The sequence below is a fragment of the Neolamprologus brichardi genome, chromosome 2 (genome assembly GCF_056152115.1).
Source record: "Neolamprologus brichardi isolate AB-2024 chromosome 2, ASM5615211v1, whole genome shotgun sequence".
Classification (NCBI taxonomy): Eukaryota; Metazoa; Chordata; class Actinopteri; order Cichliformes; family Cichlidae; genus Neolamprologus; species Neolamprologus brichardi.
Genome location: NC_142105.1, coordinates 4753090 through 4775000, shown reverse-complemented (window position 1 = coordinate 4775000; position 21911 = coordinate 4753090). Strand labels below are relative to the sequence as shown.

Sequence of the window (21911 nt, the reverse complement as noted above, 5' to 3'; positions counted from 1 at the left end):
TCTCTGCCCCGAGACTGGCCTCTCCCACCCACTCAGCAGCTATTCCAGAGGACCCGTCGCTACTGAAAACCATGAACCTGTATCACCAGAGCGTACCATTACTCTTTGGGGGACAGGGGCAAAATCGGGGCAGAATTCATGCCTTTCCAGCCGCTCTAACTCGGCGCTCACACTCACTGACACCGAAATGGACAATAAATCGGACAATGAGATGGGTGAGTGAGGCACACGTTTCATTATTTCACCTTAAAATGCTTATTTGTTTGTAGCCTTTACCCTCATTGCTTTTCAAAGGGGGAGAAATCACTCTGTATAAGGAGCAGCAGTAGGTTGGATTATGGTGGGTGCTGGAGAGAAGGCTCTGATTGGTGGAACAACGTGAAAACGCGATTGGTGGGGCTGGTATCTTGAGAGGCATTTGCAGCTGTCTTTGTTTGGATCAAAGGCGTGATTCCTTGCCGCATGCGGAAAGGAATCGGGCCTTCAGATTGAGTAGTTGCTAGTCACCTGGTCCTGCTCCACAGGAAGCAAAGGAGTTTGATAAAGTTTCCCCATGGGCTAGCGTTAAATCAAAGATAGCTTTGTGTGCCTCAGTCTGAGATTTTGCTTAGAAATTCTGCAGTGGTTGACTGGGCATGCATAATGGCTGATTAAATGGGCACAATGGTTTGAAGTGCAAATTCGATCATGCTGGAAACCTGAGATGGAGGATTGAGGTTCTGTGTTTGAAGAGGGCAAATCTTTGTTGCGTCAAATGGAGGCAATACATGTGAGATGGCTATATTGTTAAACTCGTTTATGTCGTTCCTCTCTTTTCACATTTTACTGTTGTTATGCTCGTTTTTTATTATTGCTCACTGAAAGGTTAGTTTGCACATTTTGATCAAATCTGTTGCAAAATGACATCCAGTGTTTTTTTTCCGCCAGTTTTTCTTCTTCCATCATCCATCATTTTTCTTTTATTGAAATGCATCGCGTCTCTTCTGTCTGCGCTCAAAGTCAGCCTGTCATTAACTTTATCATCTCAGCAGCATATGTTTTGGTGTAGAGCTTCAAAAATTTCCCTTCTGAAGTTGATGACTGAAAGTGCTCGTGACATTGCGCGTCATTCATCACCATTAAAGTGTGAGCCATCACCCATTATAACACGTGCAATGTAAAGCTCTAATTATTTTAAGAAACCAGTGGTCTCAAAGAGTGGCAGGCAGTTTAAATAATTAGAGTTGATTACACTTTACTGGCAAGAACATTAAAGAGAGGGTAGAAAGGAAAATGTCTTGTGTTCATGTGCTATCAATTTTTATCTAAAAACATTGGCTACAGTCTGACATTTGAGACAAGTCATTTTCTTAATGGCCGTATTCGTCATAGAAAGCTCGTCTCCGGGGGAGGGGGGGCTGAGTAAGTATTTTACCTTTTCAAAATACCATCAGAATTCAAGTCCGTGTGTTTGTTCCTGAATCTGGCCTCTACCTTGGCCCAATGCGCCGCATTCATTTATGAGTCACTAAAAGCTCAGCTCTAACCACAGAGGTGCCTGTAAACATGGCCTTCACCTCCTTAGTGCTCGATTCCAGTCATATTTGATGGTGAATACGCCAAGAGTGAAACCATATCAACAGTCATTTCTTCAATATGCTCTCTGTCTAGCTTTGATTGCACCTGGCCTCCACCATTTTAACTGTGCGAACACACACACACACACGCACACTTATACAAACGCCGCGGTACGCCCCTTTGGCATACCTCCTCTGGAGTTTCTTTTGGAAACTCCTCAAGAAGCTGCTGCTGATTGGCTCTAGCACAACACCCCACTGAGACTTAAACTCACTATTGTATCAATTAGTTTCGCAGGGAAAACAAACACTTTATCTCTTTATCTGCTTTGCCATACATTTTTTCAAAAAAATGTTACAAAACTCAAAATCACCTAAGAACATAATTTAATGGTATTATTGAAAAATCTACCCCCTGTTTGTTCAAATAAGCTACACACACACACACACACACACACACACACACACACACACACACACACTATCATTATCTAGGGTTTGAACCAGAGCAAAGGAAAACCTGGCCAGTGTTCCATCTCTGTAGATCTTGGTCCTTTTTCCGTCAGGAGCATTGCACTTTTGACTTTCACTATTTAATGAAGCAGCTAAGAGAAATGACCCATCCAAAGGTTTCCATCAACTGAATATGCATGCTGAAGCTCCGACAAGGGGCCGTTCAGCCCCACTTATTCATAAATGAACTCAATATTTCATTCTAATTCGCTCCGTTCTATAGAGTGTTCGACACAGACAAGTACCGAGCCCTCAGCACATTCACAGAGAGCGCCATCTGCAAATGTTAACCTCTGCGAGAAAGAGCTCCACCTTTCAAAGATGGACCCAAAAGTGGTCGTAAGTGGACAGTGCACAGCTTTCGATGGTCGACTGGAGACCGCGGACTGAATAAGAGCAGTTGTTTTGTGAAGTGATGCATTTGCATTTTTGGCAAATAAAAATGACCTTTGCTGAACTTTAGTTTTCAAAAGAGACGACTGAGACTGTGAGTCATCTGAGTTCAAGTCTGTTGGCATTATGCTCATGATTATCCATTTTTATAATCATCTCCTTTTAATAATATCAACGTACGGCTTTTATTACATTTTCTTGGCTAATTCTTTCATGCGAAGCCCCTAATTGTATTATAACTGTTTATTGGTGGCATTTTATTGAAAAGAAAGCGGGGGAAAGAGGGGAAAAACTGTTAAATAGCTTGCATTGATTTTACACTTAAGATAATCCAGAGCAACTGATAGAATCCCTGGAAAACAAAACTGATTGATTAAAGTGTTTGTCTTATTGGTCTTGTAGCTGTATGAATAGCCACGTGATAATGAGCCATCCTTACGTTTCCTAATGGATTGCATCATTGTTTTGTCCTCTATATGAATGGTATGCGCCATATCATGCTTTTTACACATAACATGGCATTGGAAAAAAAAATGTAATTAAAATAAAAGCAACAATAACCAATAACACTTTGGCTTTTTAAATATTTGCAAGCCTACAGTGATACTCTCTAAATATGTGCTCTCTCTCTCATCATGCAGAAATGATTTGCTATCATCCCCTATATTTGACAGTGATAAGTTTGCTATGGGTAAATACACATCATATATTTGCACACACATATAAACACGCAGACACACACTTACTTAGTTGCTCACTTGCTGTCTCATGTAACATTAGTGCCGTGACATCTACCAGCCATGAAGAGTTAGGAATCCATGTCTGTGGGGAGTGCACCGGCGCTCCGAGTGGCAAATGGATATTAAAAGAAGTGTTTGAAAGAATTCTGATTTTATTTATTTATCTATTTATTTTTAGTTTCTACAGCAACAATGCTGCATGGAAATAAAAAAATAATCTCTCTTGAATAATGTCAAATGCATTCAGAGACAGAACAATTATTGGAATAAAGTGAGAAGAGTTGAGTTAAATTTTTATATAATTTAACTCAGATTAATAGTCAGGTATAATGATAATATTTTCTAAGCTTCTTTCTCAAACACTAAATGCACATTAAAAAATATCAGAAAGATTGTTTTATTTGGTGTCGTCTTTATATCCTAAGGTGCCACCTTTCCTGGAATGTATTCGTTTACAGGATATAGAAACTCGGTTTGCATGGCTCAGAATGTGGGTCACTTCATATCCTTGGGTTTTTCAATCCCACTCAAGCACTTTTCACTGAAGTGGGAGGAATTTGTTTAAATATCTTTAAGAAATTAAAATAGATATTTGGACTAACTATGCATTTTTTTCTGTTAATGTCAGGTTTTCTTTACAAAATTTAAAAAAAATGAATGTAATTTTATAAGCCATTGAGCTTTGAGATTAATTAACTTTAACACCTCAAAAATGAACAAGCAGTCGTTTTTGCTCCACTGCTTTCCTGCCAATATATGCCAACATATATTATTAAAAAATATACAGAAAATATTCCCATTTCAATAAATGAACAAATTTGTAAACAAAGCTGAAGTTTTCTTCAGAGCTGACTAGACACTGTTCTTATTGGGGCACTTGCTACAACTTTACAGTAATGCATTTTTTATGTTTAATATGGAATTGTTATAGTAAAGTTTAACTGCTGCTGTGATGTAAATAGTTAAATTTATTTAGGACCATTACATCAATATATAGCTACTGAGTAAAAAATGAAAACAACCATGGAGAGTGTGTGTTTTTTTTCCACCTTAATGTTGAAGTGCAGGCTTCAAAATCAATATTGTACCCCTCATAAAACATGAATGACTGCCTGAAACAGAAACGGCATGGCCCAGTTGAGTTGTATTCCTAATAGGGTGTGAAAAAGCTCGCACTTACTTGTTAGGTACTGCAGCTACAGAACTGCAGTACCTCGTGACAGCTCTCCTGGCTGTATAAACTATTACACATAGGGTTTATTGTTAAGTAGGAGGGGCTTAATGCCTGCTGACCCCTGCTTAGGAAAAAGCAGCTTCCACTGTGATACCTGTCACTGCTGGTTAAAGGAGCATCTTTTGCTCCGACCTCAACCTTCTGTCCAGAGTAGTTTTCATGGAAAAGTGTTTTGCTTTGATGCTTTCATGGAGGATGGACACTGTGAATGTTCCATTCCCCTGTATGTCTTTTCAGACATCTCTTATCAAGGACTGTTTACTAGCGGATGTAGCAGAAAAGAATTTCAATTTGTCCAAGTCACAGGTCCACATTGCAGTCATACACATTTTACAGTTGAATGTAGCTCACAAATTTATTGTGTGAACAGTGCCAGCAAAAGGTTAATTAAATCAGTAGAGGAGTCACTGCAAAGTGTGCTGTAGCACAGCAAGCACCAAAGGCTTTTTGGGTGGGAGTATGAAAGCGTATCAGACATCCTCTAACATGCTTCCCTGTGTGCATGTATTCATGTTCTCTCGCTCTGCACCTCTTCCTCTCCTGTCTCGTGCACGCGCGTGCACGCACGCACACTCGACCGTCCCACTTTGTTTCTCGCACTTTATCTCTAAGATTAGAAAAACCGAGCAAGAGTGCAGACATTTGCACACGCGCGCACACAAACCTGCATGCACGCAGGGCGTCACGCTGACGAAGGTGACACGCCATCTGTCAAACTCCTGTCTCAGATATGCGCCTTGTATTGTGACAGCAGAATCAGCCTATTGATCGTAGCATGAAGAAAACCTCCCTCACCACTTTCATAATTCAGTGTGGCACAAGCCGAATACAAAAAGAATAAATAACATCAGAGTTTGTTTTGTTTTTTTTCTCATTTTTTGGGGGGGCGATTGGTAGGGAGTGGGCGGGTCAAAAGGCCTGGCCATCTGTGATAGTTTTGAAAAACACTCCAAAGCTGGCAGAGAAAACAGTTTCATCACTTGTTAATGGGGCTAGGAAGGTGTCTGAGCTTCATCTCGTGCCTCGTCAAAGGAGGAGACATGCTTTGATTGCCATCATTTATTGTCATCACTTCCGTTCTCGCCGGCACTGTCACCAGTTAAGTGCTCACATTGTTAGTGCTCGGGGTGACAGGGGAAGTGGGATTCGGTGATGACACGCCAAGGTGTCATAGCAGGGGTTGTGCTCATCAGTCATGTGAAAAGATTCTAGATTCTATTTTTGAGAAGATTGGAAAGCCTAGGAGAGGTCGCCGCTGCGGCGCAGAGGTCATCGCCATTTGAACCTTTGTCCGAGTGAACGACAAACCGACTGCAAATAATTTCTATTTAGTCTTCAACACCACGGCTCAATCTCTAAGTCCTAATCACTAAACCCTCAAAGACTTCATTTACGTCACAGTTTTATGACTTAAAGCCTCTCCGCCAACATGTTTGACGGTTGCTGCTGTAAGATGGTTGCTCCTTGATTGTGACATTACAGTGTTTATACATTTACAAAAATCATAAAACCCATAAACCTTTTGCTATATCTATTGCCTGCAATAGTGCATTAAATAACCACAACGAGAAGTCACCAGCTGCTGTCACAGATAAACCTCCCGGCACATTTCAACCTATCACGGATATTACAATACCTAAGCGTCCGTGATAGGTAAACATCGCTGATATCTCAGTGGGGTTCAAATATAGACTTTCAAAAAGGGCAAATAATGCTGTCAAACAGTGAGCACAAGAGCCTTTATGCATGTGAAGATTTGGCAGTGGAACATCCACAAGCTCTCCTTCACGTAGTGGAAGCGTCTGTGAGTCCGTCCACGAGTGTGGAGACTGGAATCGGTCCCATGCCTCAACACCACAACACGCCGCGTGTGAGACTGTCCTTTTGTCGTGTCAGTGTAGTTTTGCGTGAAGACACTTTCTGGTGAACACATTAATACAACAGCAACACATGGTGGAAAAAAAACTTGTATTCACACCCCAACATCCCCCCACAGAGAAGATGATCTGATTAGACTTTGGAGTGCCTTGTTGTATAAATTTGCATATTAATAAGGAAAAGCAGATTTTCTTGAAACCACTCTCTCCCTTTAATACTTCAAAGATATTTCCCACCAACATCATCTATACGAAGACGAATGTATTATTTATCTCACTTGAAAATAACCTTTCCTAAAAATGTGAACAATGGTTTGGCAAAAGGGATTTTTCATTTTCTTTAGTTACTTTGGTTACTGTGTGATGTCAACGTTACAAAATGTACTTTAAGTCTCTCTTCAAAGTCCAGAATTATGATTTAATAGTTAATTTATGTAACAAAATCAAAAAAGTGTGATTTTTTTTTCAAATATTTTATCCAAATAACAGTCAGATACAGATGTATTTATTTTTTTTCACAGACAAGCTCAAATTCAGGAAGCTGGACGTAACTATGCCAACTCCAACTGTGGAATTTTTTGGGAGCAACTGAACACTTTGCTTTTATTCTCATTGTTGATGTCAGAGTTAGCTACTATTTTACCACTAAGACATTTTAGATTTCGAGTGGAGCTCTTATCTGCAAAATTGTTAGACAGACAGTATTTGGCTTGATCTTTGATCGCACTATAGCATTACACGGGCTGTGAAGATGTGTTTGCAACTTAAAAAGCTATTTACTTGGTCCAACATCTATTTTCTGTCACAGTCTCCAAATAACAGCACTTGCTTCTTTGACTTCCGTCTCCTCAATTTAGCCGAGCGTCACAGACGACACTGTTTTAACCCATGCTTGCCTCCATCTAATTACTTGCATGTGTTAGGCTACAGGACATATTATTAAGATTAGGAATTACTCCACAGTTGTCAATTACAAGGACCACTATTTACTGTCCTCGAGAGAAAACGGCTCATTTCATTTCATCACACAACCTAATTGAGTGATTGCATTACAGTGTAATACGGAAATAGCCAGGAAACCAATTTAGACTCTGTGAATATCGCTGTAAGAAACTGGGATTAGTGCGTTGATCCATTTGTCTTGTTTTGTAGCTTCATGTATGTCCGGTATGTCTCCTGCAATTGGAGACCATCAATGTGTTTTTTGGGTGAATCCATCGATCTATCTTTGCTCTCCTAAGACGTGAAGAAAATAGACCTATAGGCAAACACTTGCTACTGATTGTTTGTAAAGTATGTAATCAAGAAGAATGTTATTTTCCAATTTGTTGCTGGCAAATTAAAGCCGCCGCAACGTAAAGACGTACAAAAGAAAGAAAAATAACTTCAAAAGCAAACCTTGAGGACAGTCAGGTCTCTGGGTTTATTTTTTTTCTTCATATGGGCTAAAATGGATTTTCTTCCTTCTCCTGGATCAACACAGGGTGTTCAAAAGTTGTCCCTTGGCTAGATCAACCTGCCAATTTATTTGGTCTCATGTCTTCCTTATTTTATGATCTCCTTTTTCTCCCCTATCTTGGGACACAGGAATATTTGTTATATTTATTGTCATGGTGCAGTGGTTTTATGTCCTTTATCATCCAATACTGAGGCGCACAATCAAAAAGTTGAAAGTCTTATTATTCTCCTGTTGTAGTTGTTTTACTGGAATATAAAAATGCCTCTGCTTTGCAGGTGTCACGCTAAATATATATATATATATATATATATATATATATATATATATATATATATATTTTTTTTTTTTTTCTAATTGCTTATAACATATCCTCCAAGCACATAACCTGCTGGTATGGAGCATTTCTTTAGGCTAAAGGCTGCAGTGGTGTTAATAATCTCAGGAGTGCAGTGAAATTAAAAGGGGAAACCACACTTATCTAGTCCAATTAAGTGACCAAGTAACAAAAAAATGTGCAGAAATGTTTTGTGCTAATTGCGTTGGGCTGCACTAATTTTATTTTTGACACATGCAATTAAAAGCACATTTTTACTCCAAATGATACCGCTGGATCTTTTCATTGGTTGTGGAAATGCGTTTGAGTCTATTATACACATGAATAAATGTTTCATTAAAAGACTTTGACTTCAGTCAGGATTTCAGGGAGTTTTCATCATGTGAGTGTTTCATCTAGCTCAAACAATGCCGCAAATCAAAGGGTTTCAATCTCAATTTACCTTTGCTATATCAAACAGTCTGTAATATTTGCCTGAGTTAATAATCTAAATTTTTTTGATGGAAACTTGTACACAGACCATAGCCTGCTGTGTGCTGTTTCTTGTGCACAGAAGATATATTTCAATATATAAATATAGAGGGTTTCCAGGCAGGGGGCGAATGTTACAAACCTTATTCTTTGTGGTCTTTTGTGTTACTAAAACTGCTTTGCACACTGTCCTCTTGTGGTCCAACCACATTTTTTAAAAAAGAAATGAGCTGATAAAAATGTTGATATGCTTGTCTGAGTTGCCTTAAATTATTGCTGTGCGCTCACAAATATTTTATGCCCTGGGTTTTTCCACTTAGGCTATATACTAGCCCTGTGCAGAAACACCTGTAGTAGTACTCGGTGCTGAGAAGAAGAAAAAAATAAATAAAACCGAGACAAAACTTTTATATTATAGAACTTTTTAGTACTGAAAGTATTTATTACCGCAGTCATTATTATACGCATCCTTAATTTTTATGGGGCCCAATTTGCAAAAATATGCCTATGAATTGTGTTTTTTCCTTATTATTTATCTACAGTTAAATGTACAAATCTTGTAAAATGATTGCAGAAAAAATACCAGTAGCGGTATGAAATGTTCACATTTTACAATCTGAATCTAAAACCTTTTCTTGACGGTTTGCTCACATGAGTTACTGTATAACATTTCCCCAAGTGCAGCAGTGTATTGATTAGGTTTTTTATGCTGTCTTAAAGACATTAAAGACAGTGTGTACATCTGTGGTGCAGATAAAATGACAATTAAAAGTGGCATTAAAAACGGCTATAAAATCTGGTCTAGACCCCTTATTGCTGACAAGGGACGTTTGTGGCTAAAGCATAATGAGACGCGTTTGATAGTTATATTTTTTTATTTAATCTTGATGATTTATATAAGCGGATATGCAGCACATACGGAATTAGAAACACAAGTGCAGAATATATAGAAAGTAAAGCACTAATGAAATGTCCTGATGGCTAATCTGGGAGATGAGGGCAGAAGGCAGGGTCACCTATCTCTCCATGTTCACAGCTCTCTCTTCACACATCATTCCCTTTTCTGTCACTTGTTATGAGAACTGAGCCATTAGAGAATCGGCCTAAAATAATCTCAGTCGTTGATATTTGCATAAAACGTTGGCAGTTATGCTTACTGGAGTAACAGCATCAATCACCTTGTAAGCTGTTCAGGTGGTAGGATTTTTAATATATAAGCCTGATGTCACTTCCCTAACATTTCCAAGTGTGTTATCCCTGCCCAAAATAGTTCTGATGACAGCATTAACGAGACCGGCGTTCTCTCAGTAGTGCATTTTTTTCCGGGCGTGTTTGCTTTTTGCGGGGAAAAAGGACTCTCTGCTAAAGGACATTCTAATGGATATATAGAAGGACTTAAAGGGCTGATTGGAAAGAAGGTGATGGCACACTCAAACCGAGAGCAACACACACATGCACGCTATAACACATTCACACACTTGCTTTCCTTAAGGTAGAAAGGTCAGCATCCAGAGGAGGAAATGGTGAGCCATTGTTATGATTGATCACACGGCAAGGTCCAAAGAGGACACAGTGTCACTTTCATTGTCAAACTCATTATACCACAGAGGAAGATTCCCCACCCCGGCTCTCAGAAATCCTTCCACTGCACGCAGAGATGAGGATAGGTATGTCGGCTCGGAGAGCTGAGTGAAATGTGCTGAACAGACAATAGTTTCACACCATACTATAGTGGGAAAAAGTATCATTTTGCAACTGGAAGAAAAGGAGAGAAAAAAATAGGAAATATTCAAATGAGTAGTGCGATAGTTCTCACTCGGAATATTAGCAATAGTAACAGTCAACTTACACTATAAACAATAAGGAGGACTGCCAAATCAATTAAAACATAACAAAATTGAAGTCGCGCAGCCAAAGGCAGCTTACAGAGGGTTGGAAGGATATTCTGGTCCTGATTAAAAATGAATGGTATCAGAATACATAAAGCTTTCTGGCCAAGCGCCCAGAGCAAAGCATCCTGAAACTGTGGTCACTTCAGAGGCAGGGAAAAGGCATTAGGTATCCGAGCTATGAAGGATACTCAAGTAACAGACTGTTCTCGGTTCAATTCATCTAATCACCAATGCAAACCTAAGCACTTTGCAGATATAGATTTGAGGCCAACGATTGATACTGTATACCATGTAAACTGATTCATGCTCAAAGAAAGAAAACATATTCTCATGTAAAAGGCTCTCTTCTTCATATCTCGCCTTGAACATCCAAGCCGGGCCTTTTATCTAGGTTAAACACAACCCAACACCAACAAACAGAACATGAAACAGAATCCTTAATTTAGCCGACGAAATCTCATTTCCCCTCAAAATGAACTTCACAATGTACCAATCCTGGCCCTGAACTAGGTGTGATTGATATTTGTATAATTAAATTAGTTGTGATTCAATATAAAGCTAGCTTTTTTGTCTGTTGATCTTGTTTTACATTAGGCATTTGAATTTGAGAAGACATTATTGAATTAGGGCAGACTTTTAGGTGAAATAAAACTCCATCGTGGCATTATTTACATTGTTTCAAGGACTTTTCGTTAGATATTGGAGTTGTTGTTGGTTTTGTTATCACCACAAAAGAGATACGGCAAGGTAGAAAGAGACTGATAATACAGAGAAATGATCAAATGCTAGTCTTTGATCTTAAGCACATAATCCAGGGTCATAAAAAGGCAATGAGGTGTTGAGTCTCAACTTCTAGACGCTCATTGTTTTGGATTGTTTTGCGTCTGTGCTATTGATCCTGCTGAAGGCTTCCAAAAGAGGTGAGGCCCGTCTCTGCCAAGAGTAGAGGTCACTCAGATAAATTGGCCAGGTTGGCTTTTAGCAGCTTCAGGGTCAAAGCCCATTCATCTTATTAGACCGATGTATCCTTTTAGAGGCCTCAGCAGAAGGATTAGACAATAGAACAGCACCAGGGCATTAGATGACAGACCATTTGGCAAATAGGTTAGAGCATTTTCCACCTATTGTCTTTTTCTATATTACCTGAAGGAGCTGTCTGGAGAGTTTTGCATGGCAGCTCTAAAGGAAAATCATTGCAGATAGGAACAGTCTGGGTGATTGTTTAAAGAGTGATTTTTACAAAGGAAATATGTCAAAATATATTGCAACATGCTCAATCAACAAAACTGATATACCGCTGTGTATTCAGTCATTCAGGTCTCGTTTAACTTTTTTATTTATTTAACATGCTTACATTTAAGTAAATTAACCCATGCTAGGCTTTGTGTGTTTGTTTTTATACATTACTATAGTTTTCCTATTTTTTAAGCTACAGATGTGAGCCTTAGATATAACAAATACATAAAAAATATAAAAATTCTGGAAACTAAATCCTAAATTAACACAGTTAGTCACATAAAACGGTGCACATCAGTGAAAGCATAACATAAAGCCTACCATCACCTCCAATCAAAATTATGCAAACCTAATCTACACCCAAAGGCACTGATATTATCAGAAGTAACTTTATTAAATTAACAAATTTTGATCCATGTCAGAACATTTTGTCAGACGCTATCCCCCCACAGAGGCTACAACTGGATTTTCTTTTGCCGCAAAATGTACTACCCACTACTACATTTTCAACAAAAACTGAGTTTATATCCAGAGCAGGCTTGAAGGGTGGGTGACCTGGCCAAAAGAATGTCAAAATCTTTTTAGATGACATCACTGTGACTCATGGCTAAAACCTCACTTAAAAACTATGTTCCAGAACATCCTGTTTTCACTGCAAGTCCATAATTACAAATGTCACCAGAATAATAGTTATGACATTTGATACTAAAATTCGATGTGATTGTTCTTTGATTTTTTTGCTTTGTTTTGTTTTTTTGTTAGTATCATAACCAGCATATGTACTGTGGCTACCAGTATTCTCCTCTATCCTTACATGCTGAAAAGAAGGATGCCCTAAAGCATACCAAATGGAAAGTACATAAAATGCTGACTAGTGCAGCTATTGTCTAAGTGTGTGTCACTTTATTGATAAGAATGACAGTAGGAGTCGGGTATGGGAGTCACTGTGTTCGAGGTAGATGACCTCCCTTCACCCCCAGCCAGTTGCCGAAGATGGCCGCCCCTCCCTGAGCCTGGTTCTGAAAGGAAGTTTTTTCTTCCCACTGTCACCAAAGCGCTTGCTCAGAAGAGGTCATCTGATTGTTGTTGTTTTCTCAGTTTTCCTGTGTTATTGTAGGGTCTTTACCTTACACTATAAAGCACCTTGAGGCAACTGTTATTGTGATTTGGAGCTATATATAAAGTACACTGAATTGAATTGATAAGTAATCTGCAAAGGCAATGTGCCAATGATGTCCTCGTGCTTTCAGACCAAGGGAGGAAATACTTTCAATTTAGCAAAAACCCTAAAAGATCGGTGCTGTGATCTGTTCAAAAAGTTTAAGATGAGTGAATTTAACTTCATACTAACTGTGAAGTTAGTTAGTTATGTTATATATATACTATTATATATGCTGTTTATTAGGGGTGCAACGATACACAAAATTCACGGTTCGGTTCGGTTCGATACTTTGGTGTCACGGTTCGATATTTTTTCGATACAAAAAAATGTTCATGCTTTTTTAATTTGTCATTTATTAAAATAATAAATATATATTTTAACTCAAACGTACAGTTTTTAAATTTAATGTTGCTGAAACAACAAAGAGATAAAATAATAAATCTATCTGATGGAGAAATCACTCATCTTTGGAAAAGAGAGTTTATTATGGAGAAATGTCTCTTTCCAAAATAAAAGCTATACTATACGCTTCTTCTGGGCTATATTCTCAGCAGCATATTAAACATATCAGGTCCCCACAAGGAGAATCATGTGCTAACGGCTGCCTAAATGACTCGGGTAAAGTTTGTAGCATGCGTGCTTGTTGTTTTTGTCTGCTTCCACTTGTCTTTGCACTAGGATGCTGTTGGAGTAAATGTGCAGTCATATTCATTTTGTTCCCACTAGTGCTGTCAGCGTTAATCTGAAATAACATTAACGCCACAACACGGCAAATCTCCGTTAACGAGCTACTGCGGATCGCCCTGTGCGTGGGGCTGGACGACGTCAACACGTTAACGCTAACGCAGTAGTTCCCACCAATGTAATTGAGCATTGCGTGGCACATCCGACATACTGTTTTACTTCTGTCCATGACGCGCTTACCTTCAGGGTCATACTTCACATGAAAACCAAAATAGTTCCAAAGGCCAGATCTGAATGAGGGTGGAGGAGGTTCAGTTTGTCATGTTGCAACGAGCTTAGCTTCTGTCTTGCTAGCTTCCGCTGCGCTCAGTGGATCTGCACTCGACAGTGCAGCCTAGGCGAAGTAGTCGAACGCAGATCCATTATTGAGACAGACAACCATTCGCACTCACATTCACACCTATGGACAATTTAGAATCACCAGTTAACCAAAACCCTCTAATTGCATGTCTTTGGATCGTGGGAGGAGGCTGTTAGAGAACCCATGCTAACACGGGGAGAACATGCAAACTCCACAGAGACCCTGGCCTGATGGTGGGATTGGACTCAGGACCTTCTAGGTCTGAGGACAGTGCTTCCACTGCATCTGTCAATGGCGGCCCTAGCATGCAATGGCATGAGCCATTGTCTAAAACACTGAGTTTGGAGGTTCTCCATGGGCTGAGAGCCTCATTGGAAAAACAGTTGAATGACATCAGGACAAACATTTTGAAAAAAATTTCCTAAACACTATATAGCACCTTTTAATGATATAATCGATACGATTTCTCTGAAAAAGCGATCGCATGCCAAATTGAGATCACCCGTGATCTAAAATTGTCACATCGCCCACACTTTTGGTAGACGGGCCAAATTGGCAAACTTGAACTTACTGTTTACAATTCATTTACATGATTTTTGTGTCCAGTTTGCAGTAATTGCCATTCGGAGCTGCCAACATGCAAAGTTGCCCAGTGCAGATTAAACAAGTCGAACTGATACTGCCACTTGTTTTTTATTAACTTTTTTTTCAACTCATAGAAGAAAGCACCTCGAAATATTGAAGAAACACTTCAACCGAAAAATGCTTAGTCAAGTGGAATAACATCCTAACATAGATGAAACATCCTTTCACATTAGTGTGTTGTTTCAGCTTAATTTTAAACTGCACAGCACAAACAGTGACTAAATGCAGGATGACACAAGTTGTCAAAATAAACAGTGACACCGTATTAGTTTGTTTATGCGAAAATGCTCAGTCTTTCAATCATTACTGCAGCGTAGCCTTTATGTCTGGTACATTTAATACATTGGCGAAGAAACCGAAGCGTGGTGTCAAAATGACACACACAGTATTCCAGTAATTGGCTGTCCACCCTCCTCTTCTCCTCCGTATTGTTGAGAAAAAATGTGTTAGTTCTAATTCAAACTCGGCTTCTGACGCGCTTCCCTTCCACTTACTAAAATCACTAAATTACACTGACATTTTTCTCTCGAATGTTACGCTGAAATCCCTTGTTCTTGTCGTCTTTTTGTAAAGATGTAGCAGTAATGGGTCATTTCAAATGAATCGTAAAATGGTGATTATTAAAGTAATTTTTGGCACAGGATTGGCAAAACCGTTCTATCATTTAACTCGTTTTGTATGATGAAAGAGATTTCTAGACATCCCTAATCACAGCACGCTGCCGCCTCCACAATTCATCCAGTGTCTTCGGTCATAAAGGTTGTAATAGTCCAAACCACCAGTTTACTGCCCATCTCTTACTCTTTTCTGTGGAGCAGTTGTTGTTTTTTCTTGTGCTTCTTAGGCTGCCTTTCACAATAGCGACTTGTTTTCAAATCACTCGAAAATGCACTGAGGGACAGTCAGGCTTCAAGAGGAGTTTCTTGGAGTTTGCTCTTGAAAGAACTATGAGGATGACATTTGGGACTTCATTAAAACAGCTTGAGAGCGAATTTTTCTTCCACCCTCTGCTGCATGACACAATATATTTACCATGGCAAAAGAATATTACTCACAAATAATCCAGTGCCACAGTGTGCCTCATGCAGAAGCCATTTTGCATCTTAGATAAAGTGGTGGCTGTGTGACTGATGACTCGCCGTGTAACATTAAATCATCGTGTCATTCTGTCTGGGTCTATCACATTTCCACAGAACGCAACAGTTTTTTATCATTTATGTCCTAAGTAATGTTATGTGGTTAGATTACACGGAAAATGCTTTGATAATTGCTTTGAGGAATTTGATAAGGGCTTCTGCGGTCAGGACGAGAGATAAAGAAAAAAATGTACATAGGAGTTCAAACAAATGATAACTCGTTTCCTCCTTTAATATTTCATACTGCAGTTTATTTTGGGTGGTGACTCAGTTCCAAGGCTGTTACAGCATTCGCTGGAGATGAAGCGCTATCTCCATTGCGTGTGGTGCCTGCCTACAGTTCTTGAGGGTACCTTTGCCACAGACCCTGTGCTTAATTTTGCCCATCCATGCAAGTCTCAGAGGTAGCTAAGTGCCAAATGAAAGTATAGTATTAGCTACGAAATTGAACATTATGCTAATATGTCCTGGGCGACAACTTCAGTTGTGCGGGTGAAGAGCCCTTAGATTATCTAGCAGCAGTACTTTTACTCTCCATTATACTTTATGAACAACATTCATTTCACCACTGGCTGCCTACCAGGGTGGGCTATATTCTTTCCATCATTTAGTTTGTAGATGTTAGTGTTATATGCACCAGGTGTGGGCTGACAACTACATGAATAATGTGTCTAGTAGAGGGGAGACTCAGTCAGGGGAAGCCCATTCCCTGGACTCTCCATTAATATCACAGTCCACTCTTTCAGAGGATACTGCTGACATTTTGCTCTCTGTGTAATAGAGACCTAACCTTTAAGCATTGTAAGGAAGAAGTCATTTTTCATAATCCACTGTTCGTTTTAGAAAATTCCCCTACTCCTGCCTTCTATGCATCTGTCCTCATTTTCCTCCCATTGTCTTATACTTTTTTTTTCTGTTAGGGATATGCAGCAGTCATCATTTGTTTTCAGGCTACAATGTTTAAAATAAAACTCCCTCAACTGAATCTGCAGCACTGTTACACTTTCCCCCCAAAAATACGGTATCTGTTGAATTTTGTGTAATTCATGAGGCAGATTTTGCAGTGGGAGCCAGGCCATAGTTGATGACTTGGTTGGATGATCAGAGTGCACATTTTGTTGTGTCCAAGTCTGCCCTAATTCCTTAAATCCCAACTTAAGTGTTAAGCCACCATAAGAAAAACTGGCAGCTCCCTTGTGTCCTTCTTGAAGCTGAGTGGGCTGAAGGAAAGTCATTGTTTCAGCAGTCGGTAATGATGATTAGCCACAATCTGGAGGATCGACTGCACATCGGTCAAATGCGTCGACATCCTCAAAGGGAGAGATGGCCTGCTGTCCTAGCCTCGCATACTGAGCAGATTGATTGTGTTTCCTGCAGAGATTTAGGGGAAATCTTTGATGTGTGCATGGTAATAATGTGCACGGCCTCTGAATTAAAGGGCCAAAGCTTTTTTAACATATTCTGGTAAAATCTTAATATAAAGGATAATTTAGCTTTTTGATACAATGCAAGAATAAAATACACAAACCGTGTGCCATTTCATCTCTGCTTACTAGAATATCTCAGCATCAAAATACTCCTTTAAAAGTTCTTGACCCATTTTATAATATGACAAGTGTTAATTTGAATTAATATTTTCTGTCACCCAGTAGTTAAATACTGATAACACTGTCTGCATTGTGCCTTTTCAGTCTGCGGCCCTTGCTGTCTAACAATGCAAAAATAGCTGACAGCCTTGTGCAAGCAGGCTCAGAAACAGTCGCAAACTTAAAGTAATAAAGAATTTATAAACAAAAAAGTTCGGGAGCTTGAATTCTCCACTCAATACTGACTTTGTCGGTGCATGTTTTTTTTTTTTTTTAACAGTGGCTGCATGTGATCATAATGTGGTAATTGGATACCTCATTTATTTCACTTAGGTCTAACTGGAGGTCTCCATGCTGAAATTAATTTTGCATGGTAACCTACCTTGACATGATTGATGATTCACACAAATGTTTCAGGTTTTGCTGTGTGTATTAGGGCGAGTGCATTCCCCATTTCAATGCAAAAGCTCTTTCGTTTTTTTGTAATGGTATAACACTGGGCATGATTTGTGTAATTAAAGCCAATTCTGAAAGGTCCCGGTGACTAGAAGCACCCACTGGCACCATGCTTGGAAATATTGTGCTCATTTGTTCTGACTTTACTGGAAATAGCCTTTATTATAGAAACAATGATAGAATCCAGTAAATCAGGGAAAAGTATATGGTGTAGTGTTGCCATCAATAATAGATTGGAAACAAGTCGGCACTGATGGAACCTGAGGCCTTTCCTTTGTGGAGGTCTTAGTGCCGTAGCAATGCATGTGAATAATGCATGGTCCCAGATAGACTCCAGCTCCCTCTCTAGCCCTTCCACTCACTGGCTTCCTAGCTTGAAGGCTGGTGCGGCACTTTTCCCCAGCAGTGATTGGCTGTGCCTTGAGGGCAGTGGAGGAGATGGGAAATCACCTGCCCCATTTAGCCATGCTGTGCTAGCTGCCTTGGCGCCCCACTGTTCAGACCTTTGTGTCTGCTGCTGGCACTCGACATTAGAACCTCTGGTTAACTTTAGTTGGGATGCAGTGGCACAGAGCTGTCATTTGGATACTTATTATCGCCCCAGACTTTTTTGAAAGGTAAATCTACTGCACTGCACTCCCAAGGTTCTTCTTCTATTTTTTCCCCACCCCTTTTTTCTCCTCGCAGAGCAGGCACTGTGATTGGCAGTAATGCAGTGTCGCAGTTCTGCCACAATAACAGTTGTGGCTTCTGCTTCTTCCTCGATGTTTCTCACTCCAGTCGCCCTCCCCCATCATTCTCCCCGCCATCTTCCTTTTCACTGTCATTTTTTTTTCTTCTTTTTCTTTTCTTTTCTTCGAGTTTTCTGTCACACTGACGTATGGTGCCGGTGTGGGAAGCAACCGCCACGTTCTCAACGATCCAGCCTTGAGAACCGAGAGGGCTTTCAGCGTCCTCTCACCCAGGGGTCCCGGTGGGGAGTCCGCTGAAGCTGGGCACCCTGTCCAGCCCCCCATGGAGCGAGAGCCAGGCCACGGCACCACATAATCCATATTCTAAAGGCCAGCTGGACTGAAACCATAGTGCTCTAGGAGAGCAAAGAGATCTACCACCCCCGCCCACATCCCACTCCCCAGTAACTGAGTACCTCAGACAGCTTTAGCATGTCAAAATTGAAACTGGGCTGAATAGCCGCCATTTAGCACCAGCTCTTTAGTAGAAATAAGAGTCCGTTTTCCCCCTTAAGCTGCAGAATTAAGCATATTATGTGAAGAAAATCCTGGCCCGTTTCCCATATTGTTTACTTGGGTAAAATTTACTGCAGCATCTTTGTGTGACTGCTTTTTCCCCCCTGCTTCTCCTGCCCCGCTTTTGTTTGCACATGGTGCTGTAGTGGAAATGAGCTGCTTGGCTGGAGATGGTTTGGTATCAAGGGGGGCTTTTAGGGTCAACTTGCTTTGACAGCAGGAGGATAAATGTTGATGGCTGAGTGTCAAAAAAGGTAGGTATTCGAACAGACTGATATTTATTTCTTGTCCAAACTTTCTTTTGGCCATTACCAGCAACACGGTAAAACAAATATTACACAGTGTATTGGTTGTATTGTGGGCTATCTTTAAAAATAGACGTTCAATCTGATAATTGAACATTTTTCTCGCAGTGGGATAAGGCTTTAACTCACCCACGTGACTGTGTCTAGTTTTAATTCTACCCTCCGCCTAAGACATATCCTGTGGGAATTATAATGAGGTTTGTTATTCCCCAAAGAATGGAAATTGACATCACATCCAAGGTATTCTAAAGTGACTAATGTAAAAATGTTTCCTTCCTAAAATAGTCTGTCCTACACTAGGTCTCAAATACCTTTTCTTCAGGATGAAGGATGAATATAATATGGGCCACTCAATATGAATTTCACTCAAGCCGTACTGAACTGGGGCACTCGTTGATTACTAGAGCTGGAGACCAAACTCCAAACAGATTTCCCTACTTGAGCCCACAGGCGTGACCAAATTCTTTGAGTCAATGTGTGGTTGCACTGGGAAAATGTCAAATAAGCTCTCCCTTGTTCTCAACCCCAGAGGCATCACGTTTGATGTCCACCTTCAAAGAAGTCTTATCAGTTCTTTGCTGTTTTAGTTGTTGATCATTAAAGTGGATTATTACAGACGGCTGCGTCCACATGATAATTTAAAAAAAATGAAATGCCAAATTGATTGTGCAAGAAGATATGATGTACTTCAGCACTGTGCGACCTATTAGACTCCTATCAGAAGAAGTCGTTTTCTAAGTAGAAAAGTCAACAGCATTTTTTACAAATGCATTGCACATTATTTAGTTAAACAAGTATGTTTTATAGAGATTTGGTATTAAAAACAGACACATATACAGGAGGGAGGGCAAGCAGAATTAGAAAGACCACAGACCCTTTTACAAAAGGTAAATGGCTTTTTGATCTGAATGCAAGTCCAAGTGCTTTAAAGATGCATTCTTCTCGCTGTTCAACAGGGGGCAACTTATCTGCTTACAAAAAAGTCTTTGGACAAAAAAACCCACTGCTTAATTGATCTATAACCACTTTTCTGATAAGTTTATGTTTTTAATCAGTCGTTTAAATTGCCAAGTAATGCAACATGATTTTCATTTTGTAATTTATGTTCCCATGTAGAGAGAAACATGGTGTGATTTTGGGTGGGATGCGTTGTAACCACGTGAGCGGTGTCTTATGTTTCATCCAGAAATGTAAAAAACTAAGTTGGAGACATCCAAAAGCTCAGATGAGCCATCAAATGGAACTTCATAAACCAGTAGCTGCATCCATCTCATACAGGCTATGATAAAAAACAAAACAAAACGTGGGTACATGGAGGCAGGGGAAGGTTGAAAAATAATCTCATGGTTTTATATCTAGCATAATCTCTTGCATATGTGATAAGAATTGAACCTTTATGTAAATATGATGACTGTAGTTTCTATTTCAGACACTGTTTTGCAAGCAGTGCCTATATATTAAAGTGGACACTAATACTGTTTAGTGAAAAAAATGTAATAGCCCAAAAAAGGAAACAGCTGATTCCACCGTGTGTTTTACTGCAACCACATGCTGAATAAGGTGACCTCTGGATTGCATTCACCAGCAAGCCCACACCTTTGAGCCTAAAACACATGACTTTATATAAAATCTTCACATTTTCATCTGAACACATAATAATAAATTTGACAATTTACTGGCATTTTACTTTAGCTTTAAAGGTCACTATTGTCTGATGTTTCAAATGAAAGAAAGGCTGTTTTTTTGTTTTTTTGCAGATTGTGTTAAGGATATCTTCAAAGCCAATACTGTATTAAACCATTTATTGATCCACATACACTGTAATTACACGGGCACTCACAGATTTTATCTATAGCTCTCAAAGATCTTTCCAGTGTTTTAAGAAATAACCCTAATGATGGCAGGCAGGCTGTTCTACTGTGGGCTTTAGAGCAAACACAAAGCCTGTTATGAGCTGAAGATGTGAAGTTTCTGAAGCTAACAAGGGTCTAAGGAAAGACACCTTCTATTATTGGAAATAGAGGTTTTTAGAACTTGAGACATACAATTGACTACGACTGATATTATCTTGGCCTTTGCACACGTTGGCATTCTTTTTTTCAGCTTGTCTTCCTCTTGTTGCCTCAACAACTTTGAAGTGTAACATTGAATGGCTGGAATACCTGACTGGGTATTGTTATCACCAGGAAGCAAAGTCGAGTAAAGCTGACCATAGAATTCATTCTTATCCTGTCTGTTGATATTATTTCTAGATTTTTAAACTAAACTTAGCGTCTATAGCATCTCTCTTCTAGATGTTAGTTGGCTTTGGATAAAATTTAAAACTGAGAAATGTGTTAGGCTTTAGATAAACGATGTCGAGACAATTTCCTAAATTCCTAATAGGGGGCAGAGTTTGACGAAATAGGCACGGCTGGAAATATGATATTATGATATTATGTGCAATTCTTGTACAATTCTTCTTCTGACGAAGTTGTACTTTTGTATTTTCTTGCTCAGTTGTATATAGCAGCAGGGCTCGCAAAATTTCAAAATCCCTGGTAGCCCTTCGGGCAGGGACTTTTTGGTAGCCCAAAATAAATTTAAGTAGCCCGAATAAAAAAGATTTTTTGATTGATGTTTTG

The 21911-nt window shown here is 39.5% G+C and overlaps 1 protein-coding gene across 5 annotated transcripts in view; it reads left to right on the top strand.

Moving 5' to 3' along the window:
* Positions 1-21911, top strand: part of si:dkey-237h12.3 (teneurin-3) — a 145156-nt gene that overhangs the window by 15186 nt on the left and 108059 nt on the right. For all 5 annotated transcript variants that reach the window (XM_087846337.1, XM_087846364.1, XM_087846358.1 and 2 more), the window contains exon 4: positions 1-215. This exon is cut by the window's left edge and continues 61 nt beyond it. In XM_087846337.1, coding sequence (XP_087702463.1) covers positions 1-215 — 215 coding nt within the window. The remainder of the gene's footprint in view (positions 216-21911) is intronic.